Source organism: Polyodon spathula, chromosome 6, assembly GCF_017654505.1.
Source record: "Polyodon spathula isolate WHYD16114869_AA chromosome 6, ASM1765450v1, whole genome shotgun sequence".
Classification (NCBI taxonomy): Eukaryota; Metazoa; Chordata; class Actinopteri; order Acipenseriformes; family Polyodontidae; genus Polyodon; species Polyodon spathula.
Genome location: NC_054539.1, coordinates 39,874,090 through 39,894,756, shown reverse-complemented (window position 1 = coordinate 39,894,756; position 20,667 = coordinate 39,874,090). Strand labels below are relative to the sequence as shown.

At 39.8% G+C, this 20,667-nt stretch overlaps 1 protein-coding gene across 8 annotated transcripts in view; it reads left to right on the top strand.

The window, feature by feature from the left end:
- Window positions 1–20,667, top strand: part of LOC121317177 (centrosomal protein of 170 kDa-like) — a 102,993-nt gene that overhangs the window by 29,568 nt on the left and 52,758 nt on the right. For all 8 annotated transcript variants that reach the window (XM_041252838.1, XM_041252837.1, XM_041252835.1 and 5 more), the window contains exons 3-7: window positions 3,801–3,890; window positions 9,067–9,145; window positions 10,495–10,553; window positions 10,680–10,839; window positions 15,573–15,707. In XM_041252838.1, coding sequence (XP_041108772.1) covers window positions 3,801–3,890; window positions 9,067–9,145; window positions 10,495–10,553; window positions 10,680–10,839; window positions 15,573–15,707 — 523 coding nt within the window. The remainder of the gene's footprint in view (window positions 1–3,800; window positions 3,891–9,066; window positions 9,146–10,494; window positions 10,554–10,679; window positions 10,840–15,572; window positions 15,708–20,667) is intronic.

The following is a 20,667-nucleotide window of genomic DNA, read 5'->3' as shown; positions in this document are numbered from 1 at the left end:
CAGGCCTGACTAGGCCGGTTACATTTAACTAGTATATATATATATATATATATATATATATATATATATATATATATATATATATATATATATATATATATTGTGGAAGGGGTGTGGGTAATTCACTGACTAGAAGACAGACAGGTGTAATTGAAAACACCACACAGGTGCCCAGTTTTATTTTTAGACCTGTTCTTATTTTTCCCCGGCAGAGGGCACTGTTGGCCATGGGCTGCCTATCAACGATGATAGACAGCACCACGGAAATACCACAGCTGGTAAGCGAACAGCAAGTGCACTCGCAGGTGCTCAAAGAAATAATAATGAAAACAGAAGGCGAAAAGAACAAGGGAAAATAAAACAGTAATAAAACTACAAATAAAAGGTGCTGCACTCGGCAGCGTTATCCCGGTCGTCGCTACCCGCACGACCCGGATCACCGTCCTACTCTGTCGGCTCCCTGCCTGCTCTACACAATAGTTCGGGGTCTGCCCAAGGGTTCCCCGCTGTCACTCTCTGACTTGTTCGCTGTTTTCAGCTGGTCTCTCCGTCCTCAACCAGCGCTTCCGCACACACACAGCGCGTCTACAAAGGCAGACCTGAGGAAACAGCAGAGCATTTTTTTATAGGGCTAGCAATCTGCCAAGACTCGCCTCTCAGCCATTCAGAGAGGGGTAAAGTCCACACACCCACTTTCCCACCTCCCCGTGTCACTGCCATGACTCACAGGCGGTTGTTGGAAGGCTGCCGCCCTCTTCCTGCAGTACTGTGAACACGCCAGCAGAGTCAACACAGATCTCTCCCTGCTACATAATATATATATATACACACACATATATATTATATATATATATATAGTGCATATGGCTTCCGTTTCATGAATCCAGGAAAATGGGCCAGTGTCAAAAAGCTAAAAATTAATTTACAAACAATATTTTAAAAACATAACTACGAACTAATCCTAACTTTCACGCCGTCGTACAGTCAGAATCTGAGACTGCGTATCAAAGTGCTGTGTTGGTACTCGGCAAATCTTTTACAAATCGGGTTTTTTACAACTAAGCAACCAATAAGCCGAAAGGAAAGCGCTGAAATCAATAAACCATAAAGAATGTAATTATGAAAAAAATGAAGACGAACATTTAGAGTGGAGGCTTCATTATGACGTTTAGTATCGTTTTGCCTTGTTTGGCGTAGGTTTCCCAGACTTGCAGATAAAACAGCAGCTTTATTTGTTGTGAATTCAACATTTCGTTTACATCATATCTAGTCTCACAGTAAGATGTCCCGATGGATACCCAGATACGCAATCGAATCGAGCAACGTCACAGCTCTTATCTCTTCCAGTTAAAGCAACAGTACCATAATATTGCGCAAACCACCAAATAATAATTTTTGCTGTAGCGTATTCAGAATAAAATAACACCTATCATAGAGCAACCTAACTATTCTACATTTGTTTAATTCTAACATAATGTCTATAACATAATCTTAGTGTAAATATTGTAATTTGTAAAAATAGAAACTACATTCCAACATTATAATAGTTTTAACATTACTAATTACAACTAGCCATCAAGTACTGACATCAGAGGAATCAAAGTTAAGTTACTTTGTTTATTCAATAACCTGTAAATAATTCAAAACAAGGAACACTTGATATATACATGTTATGTGGCTGAAGTAACATATTCTAAGGCTTTCTTTAGCCACTTTCTTTTGAGATGTGGGCTCTCTTTGGTTACCATACTCAGTTAGAAACATACTGAAAATAAAAACCATCATGACAAAATATATAAATATATTGGGCCAGGTAAAATTGTATCCGGGCCAGTAAAAACACTAGCTCAGTGGCCCGAGGGGCCAGTAGTGAAAAATCTAAACGTAGAGCCCTCCTGAACACTCAACCAAGACTGAGGTTCCTGCCTTTTTTATGCAGCTGTTCCTGAGCTTGATTGCTTGTTTGTTAATCATTCAGTCGGGATCAGGCACATTCTACACATGAAGTGATTTGTCAGGGAAAGCAATTAACCCTTCACCGCCAACCTAAAACAGTGCACAGCAAACATTAAATACATACAATCTCATACAATTGCAATGTCACTAAGATGTCCTTTTTTCATCTCCGGAACATAGCTCGTCTGCACCCTATCTTGGCCATGCCCAATTGAGAGAGGCTGGTGCATGCCTTTGTTTCCTCTCGGCTCGATTTATTGTAATGCTTTGCTTGCCGGTGCATCCAAGGCTGCTATTTGCAGGCTGCAGTACATTCAGAACTCTGCCGCTCACTGTTTTAACAACCTTAGCAACCTAGCGCAAAAACTACCTCGGCTACAGGCTCTCTTTGGGCCGATTCCGAACTGCATTTTCCATGAGGAAGTCGCCGTAAACATCTAGAAATAGTCCACTTGAAAAATCTTCCATCCATAGACAAAGGTGCTTTGTACTACACTCTGATTCTGACTAGAGGTAAGCCACTTCTCACAAAAAGGTACACAGAAATGTTATCAAACACAAACACCCTCGGAGCAAACTAGTGAACATAAAAGTTGCAAAATAGTAAAAAAAACTAAAATAAAGAAAGTGCATAATTAACATGCTCCCTAACCTTTTTTTTTTTTTTTTTTTTTTTTTTCGGGGGGTGGGGGGGGGGGGGGGGGGGGGGGGGGGGGGTTGCTACAGAACTGGCAAAGCACAGAAGTAAACACCTGATTCCCTGAAAACAGGAAACTTGCTGTTTTGGCGTTTCACGTTTAAAGTGTTCACTTTGGTTACAGTCACATTGTAACTCCTAGTACAGACCGAACTGTAGAACTCTGGCAGGAAAAAAATTGCTCACCAGAGATTATAAAAAATACTACATGGTGTAGTGTGTGATAAATGATAATTTAATGTCGACCCACGGGGTGGGATGCTTGGATAAACCCAGAGGGTATTCCACCCCGAGGGTCAACATTAAATGATCATTTCACCCACTACCCCATGCATTATTCTCTATTTTAATATATTCTTCCAGCGTTTCCGTTAACTGGTAAATACCCCGTTAGTTAGTTAATGGGCAGAGACTGAAGCCTCCCGTCCTTTTGAGTTGCAGCAAAAGGTCTGTGACGGGTTGATAGAGATACTGCTTGTCATTAACAAGAGCGAATGAGTGTGCCTCTAGTATGAACTTTAAAGGCACAGGCAATCGAATGAGAGGGTAATCTCACAGATCCTGTTTTAGCACATGCTTGTTAACAAAGCAAGTTACCGATAGGCCGATTCAGTCCACGCCCCCTCCTTGTGCTCCTCCTGGATGGCAGGATTTGTTAATTTAGTTTTAATCCATTAATCTTTAATCCATGATATTGCTGTAATATGTTGTATGTGTTCTCTTTTAGTCTAGATATGTCAGTCTGGTCTTATGTAATTTTGCAAACTTTCCTATTGGCATTGACTGGGCAGAATCCAGTAATAGTAAAAACTTTAAATGTTTTATTTCTCATATTGTAAATGCTAGTGTGAAGATAATTCTTGAAAATGTTTGGGGACATGCCTCCAGTTTGGATAAGGGGGTGGTTCAGAAAAGGAATTTTTACAGTGTTTTTTTTTTCAGTGCTTTCAGTGGATCTTGATTTCAATCAATCCATTTTGGGCCAGATCCAAACCAAGACTTAAAATGAAGCCTCCTATCCAATTTTGAGCATACAGGTGCCAATTTACAAAATAAGCATATTGTGATCGTTCTTCCCCCAGAAACTCTTGTATTTAATAAAGATATGCTATAATGCCTGATTATTATTATAATTTTTTTCCCCCAGTCCCGAAGTGTGGATAAACAACATGCTGTCATCAACTATGATTCTGCAACAGATGAACACAAAGTAAAGGACCTAGGGAGCCTAAATGGGGTAAGTGATAGGGGTCAAGTCTCTGTTGTAGTAGAACATCCAGAAATGCGGTGTGCATGTAATGCACAACTTGCAAAACATCAGCACATGAAAATACTCCTATACCATAAGTAGAATTTCTGAAGATGGTTTGAATAAGAACATCTAGCCGCTTTCATTTCTTGCCTCTTAGATTTTCGGTTTGCTAACTCTGATCAGGAACAGCATTAAAGAAACAGCATTAAAGAATAATATAAAATGCACAGTTTAGGACATTAATGTGTGGAGATTTAATGAAAATGTAATTACGAGTTCAGTGTTTCTGTTCATTAGGTTCTAACAGAAATAAGATGACTGGGTTTTCATCCTGTTAAAGTCCTAATTAGTGTAAAGCCAAAATCAATAGGGATTTCTGATCATGAGTAATGGTACAGTGACAGAGCAGCACCTCCAAATTTACAGTAAGTATCAAAGGCAGCCTTTTACCAGCCATGCATTCATTTCTGTTGCTAAAAAGACAAGTTAGATCTTTATGTGAATCCCCACGCAACTGTACAAAACATTTTTTTGCACACTATGTCCACATTATTTAAAATATGAAACCTCTTATTATCCAAACTAATGCAGACCTGAGTGTCTTCATAAAACCAACTTGTTCAGACAATCAAATGATTCCCAAATGTGACATTTCCACTGAAGAAACGTCCAGTAATAATTACAATACAAAACTGTACTTTTATTTTAATAGTATAATGTAAATTCCTGTGTGGTACTGTGAATACCAGAGGTAGATTGTTCAACTATATTTCCTGTAATACGACAAATGAACAGCAATGCATGCAATAACCGAAGTGTTCCTAATATTGAAATTGTGATAATCAAGATCCTGAGTGCAACTTTCTTTGTATTCTTTCACTATTAGTTTTCTATAAGTGTCACCTGTCGCCCTAGGCAGCTACCTCAGCATGTTCCGCCTCAACCTCAGCAGCCCCCACCCATTCATAGAACGTCAGCTGCAATACTGCCACAATTGCACCTCAGACTCCTGGATGCTCGCAACTGTACACACCAGTTACGTGCAGGAACTCCTCCCTTTTGAGGGACCACGGATACATCCGTGAATTATCTTCTCCAGGTTCTGCCCCTCAGGCAAGAAGTGAAACTACTTCTCAAACAGACCTAGAACACACCTCTCAAGAGTTTCTGGTGCCAATAAAGGACGGTGCCCTTCTAGACCTGAGTCCCCTCAACAGGTTCTTGAGAGAGAGGAGTTTCCAGATGGTCACACCTTGCCACATCCTCCAATCTGTCCGGCCGGGTGGACATGAGGGAGGCGTAGTTTCATGTTCCTATCCGTCCAGCGCGAGGAAATATCCCTGCTTCTCCTTTCGGGGAGTGTATTCTAGTTTTCCGTGCTACCATTCGGCCTCTCCTTAGACCCCCGCACTTTTTCAAAGTGCGTGGATGCAATCCTAGCTCCCTTGCAGCTGCAAGGGATCAGGGTGCTGAACTGCTTGGATGACTGGTTGATCTGTTCCCAGTCGCAGGAAGGAGCAGTGGTCCACACAGTGACAGTGACTAAGTCTCACGCTCAATGATGCCAAGTGTCAATTAATGCCGATGCATTAATGCCGTTCTTCTTGGGTCTCCGGCTGGATTCCCTCACCATGCAAGCCTACCTGTCGGATGACAGAGTAGCGGCTATTCAAAACTGTCTGACTCTGTTTCAACAGGGGTCCACAGTTCAGCTGGTGTTGTGTCAAAAACTATTGTGTCTGATTGCCGCAGCCACATCAGCTGTCCAACTGGGGGTTACTGCATATGGCTCAATGTCTTTCGGCTACGCCCCAAGCGAGACAGATGCCGTCAGCTGATGGTGACTCGCTCATGCTAGGAAGCCCTACACTGGTGGATACAAATCTCCCACCTGCGCGAAGGTCTGGTCAGGGGGGTGATACACAGCTGTTAAGTGGTGATGACATACTCATCCAATCTGGGTTGGGATGTGGTCTGGGCAGGCAGAGGAGTCAATGGGTCCTGGACAGGCCGCTGGACATCCCTGCACATAAATACGCTGGAGCTTTTTGCTCACCTTGCTCTATAGCATTTCCTTCCTGTGCTCCAGAACAGACATGTCCTCGTGCGCACCAACAACATGTCAGTAGTGGCGTACATGAACCACCAGGGTGGGCTTCAGTCCCCGGGGTTACAACACAAAGCCTTTCGGTTGCTGATCTGGGCACAGAAGCAATTATTATCCATACGGGCTGTTCACCTCCCCAGAGTGGTGAACTGGGCGGCGGACCTCCTCTCGAGGGTGGGTCTTCAGAAAGACGGCTCTACCCTCAGGTGGTGCAGCGCATTTGTGATTTGCTTTGGGGAAGCTCGGGTCAATCATTGCCCCCTGTGGTTCTCCCTCCACCATTGCAGAGGTCCACTAGGCGTCGACGTCCTAGCCAACAAACGGCCCAAAGCGCTTTTGTACGCTTTCCCACCGATACCGCTGCTCCCTGCTTTCCTTGAGAAGGTCAGGAGAGAGAAAGTGACAGTTCTCCTGGTGGCCCCCAGGTGACCCAGGAGAATCTGGTTTTTGAACCTTTGCCAGCTGCTGCTGGGCCAGCCCTGGGAGATCCCGCTGCAATGGATCTCCTGAGTCAGGTGCAAGGCACCCTCTGGCATCCAGAACCGGACACACTCCAGCTGTGGGTCTGGCCCCTGAATGGGACCGTCTGTCTGCCTTAGGCCTCTCAGATGTGCTCATTAGGACACTGCAGAAAGCTGGGGCTTCCTCCACAAAAGCATTATATGCTTATAAATGGAGGTATTTTCAGAAGTGTTGCATGATGACCCCATCTACTGACCCATAGCAATTATTTTACAGTTTCCTCAAGATCTGCTAGAGGTGGGCAGGTCCCCCTCTACGCTGAAAGTGTACCTGGCAGCTATATCTGCGTGCCACGTCCCTATAGACTTAGTATCCCCGAGTGCCCATACTCTGGCAACCCAGTTTCTAAAAGGTTTTCAGTGACTGTCTCTCCCTAGAAAGGACACCCTCCCAGAGTCTAGACATGGTATTGGAGGCTCTCACTAAGGACCCGTTTGAGCCTATACAATCCATAGAGCTAAAATATCTCTCTATGAAGACAGCCTTTTTATTGGCCATCATCTCCGCTAAGTGGGTCAGTGACCTGCAGGCTCTGTGCAGTTCCTGTATGTGTATCTGGGATAATGGAAACAGGCTATCGTTGCGCATGAACTCTGTTCCTACCTACCGTGATTACTACTTTCCACTTGAACCAATCAGTAGAACTAGAGGCCTTCCACCCATCTCCCTTTGATTCAGAGGAGGATAGGAAACTGAATTCACTCTGCCCAGTGAGGGCATTGAGAGTTTATGTGGATAGGACGAGAGCGCTGCATCAGTCTGACCAGCTCTTCGTTTGCTATGGTGAAAGGACCCTAGGTTAAGCCCTCTTGAAGCAGCGACTGGCCTACTGGATTGTGGACACGGTATCGACTGCGTATAATGATGCCGGCCTACCCCCACCTGGGAAGGTGGCCGCACACTCTACCAGAGGTGTGACCATGTCATAGGCGCTCTTTCGAGGTGCATCATTGACTGACCTCTATACTGTGGCTACCTGGACTACTCTGCATACATTCACCAGGCTCTACTGAATCAATGTGGTAGATCCCTCTATGCCTTCATTAGGCACTAGGGTCCAACACTAGTTGGCGGTAGCAAGGCGTCCCTTGTATGCTGTCCGCTCACACTCCCTTGCGACGGCTTTGGTATACTTTTTCCCAAAAGTGTTGGTTGGTGGTTGTCTTCGAATTAGGTTACTTCCTGTAACCCTGGTTCCCTGAAAGAGAAGACGACCACCAAACCTTGTGAGGTCGGATCACTTGCATTCGCTGGTTCGATGCAAAAGAGGAAGTGGGCTCAGCGGAGCGACTACTTATTTCCTCGGCAGGTAGGGCTGAGGACATCACTCCAGGGAGGGGCCTATCGGTAGCTCTGAGATAAAATGCTCAGCGAATACCTACCTAAGGCAGGCATATCCCCACAAAAGTATAGGTTGGTGGTCGTCTTCTCTTTCAGGGAACCAGGGTTCCGGTAAGTAACCTAATATTTTCTGCTCTTACATGGTAAACAGGGGTGGAATAATCATTATGGAAATTACTTGTGCCATGGTGTTACCATGTAATAACATCAGGTAACAATTTTGTTCAAAGGCCATTTCTGTCTAATTTCACAGTAGTTAATAAGTGTAGGAATCATTAGTAACTAACCAGTTATTACAGTGTACCTGCAATGGCTATTTTATTCCCTGTACTCTAAAGTGGTGCCTTTTCTTTTAAGCTGTTGCTATTATAGAAAGCACTGAATAGTCAAGCAGTCTTCATGGGTACACCTGGGTGGACTTGTTTAAGGAAAGTCATCTGGATACCTAATAGAGAGGTTTCACATGCCAATAATGTAGAACTCACAGAAGTCTACATTTACAGTTTCAATTATCAAGCAAAATGTCTAAATCTCTGTTATATATTTGGAAGCAAGACTACAGGCTCTATAGTTTGATATTCATTAAACTGTTGAAGACTGTTGTCAGCTTATTTGACAACAGTACTATACAGAGCATCAAAAGAAACTTATCACTATTAGAACACATAAAGCAAAACAAAAAAAAGGTATATAAATGATGAACATTAACAAAATGTTTGTGGTTTCTTTTTAATCACTCGATCATTCATCCTTGATCATGACGTGCTTGAGTGACAATGACTGAAGCATATGCACTTAATCACCTAATTAGTGAGACAGTTGATTGGATAAGAATATGGAGTGATTTTAGCTGTTGAATTGCAAGCTTGAATAAAAGCAATAAAGAAAATCACAGAAAAAAAAAAAAATGCCATGTCTGTCAAGAGAGCAGCTCCTTCGTGCAATCGGCATGTTGGAGGCTGGGCTAGGGCAGCGCCCTGTGGCTCGACAGGCCATGAACTGGGAGACCCAGAGTCACAACACCTGCCCAAGATCAACAGGTCATTTTGCAGCATCTTCCTGATGTCAGTTGTTAATCAGCGCAATAAAAAGTCACTGCACCTGCTCTAAAACTGAGTTTGTCATTTTTCAATCTGCTCTGATTAGCTTTGAAATGCACATTACTAATTTAACTTTATTTGTTCTTTCTAGACATTTGTGAACGACGTCAGGATACAGGAACAGATGTATGTTACCTTGAAGATGGAAGATAAATTGAGATTTGGATATGATATCCTTTTGGAACTTTACAAGCACATGTTGCAGTAAGGTTTATATTAGCCAAGGATCATGATGTGATGCTTTTTAGTTTTGCTAAATGAGCAGATGTGTAAGCTATCCTGGGATCCTAACAGTCGGCTTATATATATATATATATATATATATATATATATATATATCTATATAATATATATAATTATATATATATATATATATATTATATATATTGAAGTGAAAGGGAACAGTGAAAATAATACTTGGAAAAATACATGGATGAAGGCTATATTTGCATCCTGAGCCATTCGAAAAAAAAAGGCATAATACACCCACAGTACAGAAATATTTATTAATGGTCAACAAAATGAGAATACGTTAAAAAAAAAAAAAAAAGAAAAAAAAAAAAACTAATACATTTGTATCTCGGAGAAACTGGAGAGGAATGTGAAATTAAAACAAAGTAAAGGCAATCATCCAAATAAAGCTGAAGCACTAGTGGATAACGACATAGAACATCTGTACAACACTGAAACACTACGTTTAAAAAATAAATAGATAGAAACCTGTACTGCTGAACCTCGTTTTCTTTAATATTAGCATCACAAGGGTATCCATGTATTATAAAAAATAATAGCTAGTCTCCTCAATGAGTTAGGTTATAAATGACTCCACCTTCAGTCTCGTAATTTATGACATTGCAGAAACCCTACATGAAATTATATTCCTGTAACTCGCTGTAACTCTTAGCAGAAGCCCTTACCCAAGGCAACTTACAGTTGTATACAAAAAATGCATATCAAGAATTACAATGCAATTAAGAGCAAGATACAAAAGTCCTAATAAGAGCAAATGCAAAAAAAATTACGATATAAGGGCAGTTCAGTCAGTGTTAGAATATGAGTGCAAGTGAAATACAAAAAATACTACAGATTGGGTTAAGTGCAGGATTATAGTAAAATAGGGAGCAGATAAGGGCAAGCGTTTTTTTTTATAATTATTTCTTTAATTCGTTCATACGTACATACAATAACAAAAATATAAAGCCCATATTTCATGAGCTTAATAGTTTAGAACAGTTGCAGAGCCCTTCAATTGTTGATCAAACAAATCCTTAAAAACAGGGAGCATGCCAGGTGCCTTGGTGAGGAATCAATACAAGCAAACAAACATTATCCATCTAACTTGGAAGTTAAAACCTGAATGTAAGGAATAACTATTAGAACAAGACTGTAAACTACTAGTCAGACATACAGGTCAGATAAATTTGCATTTGATTTAGCACACCATGTATATTAAATTTGTATGTCAGTTTGTTTTGTATGCTATAGAATGGTCATACTGCTTTTCCTTAACACAACCCACATACTAATCTTTTCACAGTAGTCCGTGGGGAGCTCCGTGTCCCAGAGGAAGCATTGAAGGTAAGACGCACTGCTGCTGAGATGCTGAGCTTAATCAGTTCCTGGAGATATGATCGCATGGCACGCAGTGGTAATCGTTCACAACTCCTGATGTGTTTTCTGTTATATTCTGTTGTTGCTTACTAGCATGAGAAGTTTACAAGCCAACTCCATCTGCCCCAGAAGACTTCGGAGGGAAAAGGATCCAAGGCAGCCAGCACTAAAGCAGCTGAAGCCAAAGCTGCCGAGGCTGGTGAAGGGTTACCCAAATGTGCAGAGGCACAGAAACTGGAGGAGAAGATGTCAGGTAACAGCCATGAGTGGGTGGTGTGTGTTAATAAATTTGCTGACCAGCTAGAAAATTTCTACTGACCAGAGAAAATTTGAGAAGGTTTTGTACAGGATATCAGGAACCTGAAAGTAGCTGTCAGATCCTAATTGCTTATAAATAAATGTACAACTAAATTATATTGTAAGATGATTTCCAAAGATGTGCTTTATGCATTCATAAGGGGTACACTTACTGTTGTAAACCTTCCCAGTTCAGGCAACTTTACTGCATCTTTATTTAAAACTGGCTTTTGTATAACTGACATCTTATGAAGGCAGTGAATGTTTTTTTTTTTTTTTTTTTTGTTTTGTTTTATTTTTTAAATATACATCCTTACTGATGCGATCCTCTTAAAAACGCTGGAGAATTTAACACAAGTAAAGGTCTGACGTGTCTTCATTTGGGAAATTGTTGTAAACCCTTTTAGGACAACCACAGGGAGATCCTATATATATATAGAACTATATATATATATATATAAATATATATGATGAATGGGTATATATATTTTATTATGGTATTATATATCTACTTAACATATGGTTTGGTGATCTGCTACTAATTTCAACATCTAAACGTTGTCTATATATATGTGAGTGTGTGTGTGTGTGTGTGTATTGTGTATCTATCTATGTATATATATATATATATATATATATATATATATATATATATATATATATATATATATATATATATATATATATATATATATAATATATTAATTAATTAATTAATTGCAATGCAACATTGAAGCTTGTGCTTTTTATTTGTTTTGGACATATGTGCAAGACTCGGACAATGTTAATATTCTCAGTTTAGTCTGATACTGATGAAGAACTATAGGGGGTAGTCTAGTCTCGTGTTAAAAGTTTCAAATTAAATATATAACTTGTAATCTCATTTGAATATGTAACTGCCTGTATTCACTTATGATTGCAGTAATACATTGAAAAGTCATTTTTATATTGATACATTTTACTAACTCTGTCATTCCTTCATTTGATTAAAAAAAAGCAACAATAATCAATCTAGATGTTATAGCAACAGGTTTTCCCACACAACATGCAGCAATGTCTTCACCCGAAGGTGAAAGACCATTTTACTGACTCTACATGGGCCACAGCTTTTTGCTCAATGGCTTTATAAAATATGGACCGTAGGGGATGAGCTGAGGACATTGCAACAATTATCATTGTGTCTAAAGCCAGATTTCTTCAACTAACTGTTTTAATAATTTCTAGAGCAACAATATTATATTTGTTTTCTAAATTCACCTGTCAGGAAGCAGCATTTTATAAATACTATGTAAATAATGATCTTTTGAATTAAATGATTCAGAGCCATTGCTCAAATTCTTTTTATTGTAAAAAGTGTAAAGTTGCATTGTACTATCATTAAAGCAAGTATATTTTAGAGGAATGAAGTAATACATTGAGGCTAAGAGACGTGGTTTGTCAGTTGCATATTGTTTTCTGTACACACTATGATTTGTAGGAGTTCATTTGGATGTCAACAGCTGAGCCTGCCTATCTGTTGTAATATAATACTGTAGTGACAGTTCAGTACAATGATCCTCGTTATATTATACTAAAGGAAAGCAATTTGTTTTAGTCATTTCCTTTTTTAAGTAAAGCAAATTTCTAAAGATATGCTGAAAAAAAGTGAGGCATAACAATATAAATTGAGAAGTTCAATAACCAAATATATTGGCATCAATTAAATTGAATTGCATACAACAAAAAATATATCTCCAAATTCAGGTTTGAGAGTAATCATTTCCTGAATGTAATGGCAAGCCCTCAAAATTAATTCGCCCAATGCCAACGAAATTAGAATTTTAGTGTTAGTGAGGCCCAGCTTACTTCAATGATATTTACTAACAAAAAGGTAAACTTATCTTCAATAAACCTGACAAAACCCTGGGTAGCTGGGAAGTTTTTTGGTGGAATACTCAAGTAATTTCTTACTGAGCCAAGTTCACGCATTTTCACTCTGTTGAATTCCTACAGGGAGAGGTGGAGTGCCTTAGAAATGTCCCACTGAGATTTGGACAGTGAAATACTTTTTTAGTTGTGAGAAAACAGATGTTTTGGTCATTGTTAGCCTATCAAGAATATATTCAACTCAAATGTGTTGATGTACTAATTTTCACTGCTTTGATTTTAAGTGGTTGCATAGCTTTAATTTCAGGGCAGTTGAAAAGATATTTCCTACAGTGATGACAGGGCAGTCTTGTCAATTTACTTCTGCTCAAGTATCGCCTCATGCATTTCCTTTTTTTATCTTAGTTGAGATACAGTATGTCTTCAATTTTAAAGAATTTTATATTTATCTGACAAAGAACACATTTAAACAGCAGACATTGGCATTGCAAATTATTAGCAGATCATAAACCATAACAACTTCATAATGCACCCAATCATCAATAATTTCCTCTGACACTATCTTTGTGAAGTAAGCTGTTCTATAATCAGGTTTTATATGCAATTTAGTGACTAAAATAAAATAAAAAAATACAAAACGTATTCTACTCTAAGGAAGAATGTTTTTATGTGCTTTTTTTCCCCCTCAAATTTCTCTGGCACCCTAACTTTTGTAAAACCCTCCAAGTTAATCTGCCTTCCTTATTCGCCAACCATGGCATAAGAAATTAATAATTATGAAAACCGGTTAAGATGACAGGTGAGCTGTAGCCGTGACAGACAACTCCTCAATATGAACTCCATTTTCATTGTGCGATGTTTCTTTCACTGCATTTCACTGGAGCACACACAGCGAACCCCCTTATTATGTTTGAATACACAAAAATGACATATGGTAATAGCTTAAGGGCTGCTGTTAAGATAAAAAGGAAGACATTAAAATACTGCACACTGCACAGCTCATGTCAAATACCATATTTAAAAAATGTTTATATATATATATATTGTAACAAGAAATAGTACTGAACAGCGTTGTGTATAAAATTATTTGGGCAGGTGTTAGTTTTATTAACTATTTTCAGGGCTTAAAAAATAAGGTTAATTAACAAAGAACAGCCTTTTGCATTGGTTCTCAGATAGACATGTGAATGATGCAGAATGAAGAACCCAATTGGGTAGTAAAGTATCTAGTTCATGGTGGGCTGGAGGTTGGAGTGGGAGGATTCGCATTCAGCTTATTTCACAATAGAAAAGAGTTTGGTGGTCTCAGCTTAGCCCTCAACACAAAAACACCACACAGTTCTACACAAATAGGGAGAGAGTGTGGCAGGAAGCCCTCATGGTGCCTGCTAACACTGAGACAGACTGTAGACTGTGTCATTGTCCTGGTCATTTTAAAGACAAAGGCGTAATCACAAAATAAAAGGTGGAATGACACCCCAAGCTGAGAACTGACAGCTTGAAATGTGTAGTTTAAAGTGGTAGACAAGATTAATGGCTAAAATAGTTCTGCAGACTGTCAGTAGCTGGCAAGAGAAAAGACTCCACATGGTTTCTACCTAGTTTGCCAATTACTCAAAGTGCTTGTGTTGTCTTTCTCATTATATATATATCTCCATGGGATATGTGAGATTTTTAATATATATATATATATATATATATATATATATATATATATATATATATATATATATATATATATATATATAAAAGTAAACTAACCAGATTATGCACGCGCACGCATAGTGATCTCTACGGAAGGCCATCTGGCTCAAACGCGTTGTGCTACTTTAGAGCGAGTCAGAATCTCATGGGACAGAAGAAAGGCAGGCACATCAAACAGTGTATATAAGGCTTACAGACTGTTAAAGACACATTCATTTAAGCACCTTTTTTTAGATCAGTTTTAACCAATCCAAAATTCCTGTCTTATCTCTCAACTAAATATTTATTTTCTCTATACAGGACTGTTTAAATTATGACCCACAGTTAGATATTTAATCTGTATATTCCAAAACATATGTACTCAGCATTCTTTGGTGTTAAAAAAAGACATTCTAGAGTTCATATCTTGTCAGCTGGTTAATTCCTTGGCAAGGGGCAGAGGTACGGTTAGCACAGACTGGATCTACTTGTCATGCCTCTGACAGTGGAGTCTGAAGGGAGTTCTAAAGGGAGGGTGCCTGAGAATTTCTTAGCAGTCAGACTGTGAAAGTAAAGTGTTCTAAGCCTGTCTGTGTAAAAAGTATATTGATTTAAACAGTTTTTTATTTTAGATAAATAGCCAAATATTGTTTGTAATAAAAGAACACTAAGCGGGGCCTGCTATTAATCATCTGTTTTAAAAATAAGTTCTTTATGTAGGTCACCAGGACTGACGTGTGGTTAATAACAGTCTTGCTGTATGCTTTTAAGCATTTAAAAATAAATATTCTTTGTGAATTATTGTAACATATTGTTGCCTTCATGGTACATGGGCTGCCGTGAAATATATATTCATACACTGTATTTTATTTTATTTGTTTACACTGTTAAAAACTCAAGGGAAATGTGAACTTTTGTCTGCTAGTTCAACAAGTATTTAATTAAATGGATTATTAAATATCTGAATCCATAATTGAGGTATCTCATTAACTGGTTATTCTAACTACACTAAGATATTAGTCATTAACATACTTTCCATATTCATGGTACTTATCTAATATGTCTGTGTCGGTTTTTAAGAAAGTAATCTTCAGATGTGTTTTTGTCCAAGTTGTTATTATTTTTTATTCATTTCACCAGACATGGCTGCAGTGCACCGGGGAACTCCTTTGTATGGGCAGCCATCTTGGTGGGGAGACGATGATGCTGATGATGAAAACTCCTTCAAGCAGGAAACCAAAGCAGGGAGAAAGAAGCTGGAGGGCAGTGCATCAGGTAGAGATGTCCATGTTAGGTTTATTATTATTATTATTATTATTATTATTATTATTATTATTAAAAACCCCTTATTATTATTATTATTATTAAAAGTAAGGTATATTGTCCATACTCATTAATACAGTAATCCACAAGTGGTATAACATCTATCACTAAGATACAGTATCCACTAGGTGGTGTACAGACAGATACAGTATCCACCAGGTGGTGTACAGACAGATACAGTATCCACCAGGTGGTGTACAGACAGATACAGTATCCACCAGGTGGTGTACAGACAGATACAGTATCCACCAGGTGGTGTACAGACAGATACAGTGTCCACCAGGTGGTGTACAGACAGATACAGTGTCCACCAGGTGGTGTACAGACAGATACAGTATCCACCAGGTGGTGTACAGACAGATACAGTGTCCACTAGGTGGTGTACAGACAGATACAGTATCCACCAGGTGGTGTACAGACAGATACAGTGTCCACTAGGTGGTGTACAGACAGATACAGTATCCACCAGGTGGTGTACAGACAGATGCAGTGTCCACCAGGTGGTGTACAGACAGATACAGTGTCCACTAGGTAGTGTACAGACAGATACAGTATCCACCAGGTGGTGTACAGACAGATGCAGTGTCCACCAGGTGGTGTACAGACAGATGCAGTGTCCACCAGGTGGTGTACAGACAGATGCAGTGTCCACCAGGTGGTGTACAGACAGATGCAGTGTCCACCAGGTGGTGTACAGACAGATACAGTGTCCACCAGGTGGTGTACAGACAGATACAGTATCCACCAGGTGGTGTACAGACAAAAAGACAACCATATTCACTGCTTAACAGAACATCTGGTAAAACTGAACATATTTCACAACAATTGCAATTCTAATTGAAATACATTACACTTTTACTTGCAAGCCCCTTTATAAGAGTTGTTGTGTCCTGTTGTACTAACTTTATTGGGTAAAGAACCTTCAAGACACAAAGGATAAATAAGTGTTCTGGTTCTGACGTTTTTTGTTGCATATTATTCAAAGTAAAATGTAAGCAATGGCTTCCAATTTTGACACCCATTTATAATAATTAACAATAAGCCGAATTTCCATACAGTACTTACTGTATATTATTTTTTTCCAAATTACTGACTCCCTTATCAAATGTTCTTCAATGGCAGGGCAGTTGTACTATGGGGCAGTGGTAGCACAATGATAGCTACAGTGATATGGTCAGTGGAAGATTGTTGCATACAAATGGTATAACCAAAACACATTGGTAACGTATCAGAACCACTGTGATTTTATATCTTTTCCAAATCCATTATGTTACCTTTGTTGGTATGCTAATATGTTGTTCTGCTAAAGTTGTTGAGGATATTATACTGGTTTACCCAATAGTTTTTCAATATATACTAGCTGAATATAACTGTCTTTGTATATTCTTTTAGAATAAAGTGGTGTTGCAGTGCCATAGAATCTGCCTCAAATGTTTGATTTGGGGTTTCAAACATTTAGTTATTTATAACCTTTTATATAATAAGCTCCTTTTTCTGGTATTTTACTCCAAGCCAGACCGATAAGGCTGGACGAACAGGCTGGGCTGCTTAAAAATATTTACCATGGATTGAAGGTGAAAGTAATACGATAAAAGGATCACAGTCTGTAAATTGAAGAGTTCTATCAATTAACCTTTGCAGTCGATTTAATGAGATTATAACGAATTATGAACCTCACCACCCTGTAAATCAAAGGCTTCTGTGAAGATCAATCCGCTGATGAGAACACTTGAGCCTTGTTCACAAAGCCTTTGGAACACACCGGAAGAGGATAAAGACGTGTGTGTTAGATCGTGAAACTGTTCTACACTGTTAGTTTCATTAAGAACGTTCTGCATATTTACTCTATACGAACTGACTTGAATAGAACCTTGAGGTTTCTCAAAATGCATGCTTTCTGGCAATAGTTAACCAGTGAAGACTATCTATTGTAAACTGTTTAACTAATCTTTTTTTTTTTTTTTTTTTTTTACATACTTAATTTGTAAGCAATAACCCACAACAGGGTGTGTAGTAAGATATATCTTAAGTTATGGCTGGGTATGTTGTGAGGTACAAAACAAGGCCCAAGGAAGAGTGCCTTCAACCACCCAGAAGTGCAGTAAGTTGTGTCTTGCCACACACCCTGGAGTGGGTTATTGTCCTTATAAAAAGAAAACAAAACAGTCATATTTTAAAGTTTAAATGAAATTAAGTATGTAATGTGTCCCTCAGCCAGTGCAAAATAGTTCCTGTACTATACATCTGCTGGAAAAACACGTTACTGCTGAGTAATATTTTTTTATATATAAGATATGGGCACCAATATCTATTTTGATATGATATTGATAGTGTTTGATGGCAATAATAATTTCCATGTCGCAATATCGTGGGATTAAAAATAATACAAACATAGTTTAATCAAGTTTATTTTATATTAATATACAACAAACCCTTTACATACCATTCATTGTCAGCCTCATAGTCAGACACCACACTAAAGTATTATGTAAACATTTCATTCCATTGATTGACATTTAGGTACAAATGTGCATGCTTCAATAAGCACTGTTGGCATTATTTTGAGATTTGTGCATGCGTCAGCAGTTCATTGCATTTTGTCTGTGTGAGTACTTGCACTATTATTAATGTATTTAAAAAATGTGAATTTTTGGTATTATAAATGAGATGTACTTTTAAAACAATCAAAACACATCTCAAAATAAAGCAAAATGCAGCATGACACTGTACTTAGTACTTTTAGAGGCGTCGTGAGTCAGCATTTATATGCAGCAGCTGAAGATTCAATTACTTCCGCATTGGCTAGAAAATGAACAACCACAAAGTCTGTGCACAGTGAAGTATAGAAATATTTCAGATTTGAAGTGGCTGATGTAACAGTAAAACATTATAACAAGACCTTGTTTTTCTCCGTGGATATTGTGAAGCAAAGCACCACTAAGTTAAAGTAAGTTATTGCTTTTCCTATGTAAATATCTGTCAACATCTATACATTAAGCCCTTGTGTATCCGCCTTCTGGTCTTGAAGGCAGCAGCTTCCCAGACCCTTCTTTTGGGTCTCCTGCACATGCGCCCTTTCCAAGCCTGGTTCAGCAGCAGGGTTTTTCAGTCTGTGTTTTCAACCCAGACCGCCTAGTGACAGTGTCTTGCCACTGTCTGAAGGCACTCTCTGATGGAACCCTCCCATGGCAGGGTCGCCACAAATCTTTTGGAGCTGCAGGCAGTTTATCTGGCCCTGCTGAATTTTTTTACAGGAGGTTCAAGGGAGACACATGCTTGTCCACACAGACACCTTTACCGTGGTGGCTTATATAAACCACCAGCGTGGCCTCAGGTCTCCCAGTCTCCATTGTGTGACCCCCAAGCTGTTACTCTGGGCACACAAACACATCCTCTCACTGCAGGCGGTACACCTGCCCGGAGTGGTAAACTGGTCGACGGCCCTCCTTTCCAGGAGAGTTCCCAGCGCCTCAGAGTGGCGGCTTCACCCCGAGCTGGTGAGCCTCATTTTTGGGACAGGTACGGGAGAGCAGAAATAGATCTCTTTGCCTCCCAGGAATCGACCCACTGCCCCCTTTGGTTCTCCATAACAGGAGACAGAGACCCGCTGGCGATAGATGCCTTGGCACACAAGTAGCCGAGGCAACTGTTATATTCCTTCCCACTGCTCGTCATGTCTAGAAAAAATCGGGCAGGACCAAGCCAGGGTGCTATTAGTGGCCCAGGAGACTTTGGTTTTCAGCTCTGATGCAGCTCTTGAGCGGCCAGCCTTGAAGCCTGCCTATTCGCCGCAATCTGCTCAGTCAGGTGCATGGAACCTTATGGCATCCCGATCCAGCAAGCCTACAGCTTTGGGTTTGGCTCCTGAACGGCTACAATTAAGCCATTTGATTCTGTCCAGTAGGGTCATTGACACCCTGCAGAATGCCAGATCTGAGTCCACACGTTCACAGTACAGGTACTAGTGGGGTGTCGTTCAGACGTGATATCTGCATTGTAAGTTTGACCCCACGATTTGTCCCATGACAGTAATACTACAGTTTTTGCAGGACCTATTTGACAAGGGGAAATCCCCATCCACGTTAAAGGTCTATCTGGCAGCCTTGTCGGCTTGTAATATTAAAATTGATTTAGTCACCCCAGGAAATCACTTCCTGGCGAGACAATTTTTGAAAGGAGCTTGGCAGCTTCGGCCACCTATGAAGGATATTGTTCCTCGCTGGAGGCTTAACATAGTGCTTGATGCACTCGTGAACCCTCCATTTGAGCCCTTAAATTCAGCTGAGCTGAAATCGTTGTCACTTAAAGAGGCTTTCTTGCTTGCACCTCCGCTAAGCAAGTGAGATGCAAGCATTTTCAATTGCTAAAGCCTACTTCATTTTTTCAGAAGCCAGGACAAAGGTTACTCTTCGTACCAATCCTGCTTTTTTGCCTAAAATTATCTCTGCATTCCACATCAACCAGTTTGTGGAATTGGATGCTTTCCATCCACCTCCTTTCTAGTCTGACAGGGAACGACAGCTCCATACGCTCAGCCTGTGCGGGCACTAGCTATGTGGACAGGACACAAAGTTGGAGGCGGTCCGAACAGTTTTTTGTCTGTTATGGAGCCAAGTCCCATGGTCTAAACAGAGGCTATCAAAATGGATAACAGACAGAGTCAGGATGACCTATGAGTGGCCCAACTTGTCCACTCCAGAAAAGCTCACTGCCCATTCCACCAGGGGCATGGCAACTTCATGGGCTTTGTTTCAGGGTGCATCTGTCGATGGCATTTGCAATGCAGCAGTTTGGGCTGCTCCACATACCTTTACAAGATTCTATTGACTGAATGTCATGGATCCCCAAAACCCTGGCTTTGGAAAGAGAGTGTTGAGGGCGGCTTCAGGGTCAACCCTTACAACAAAACTTA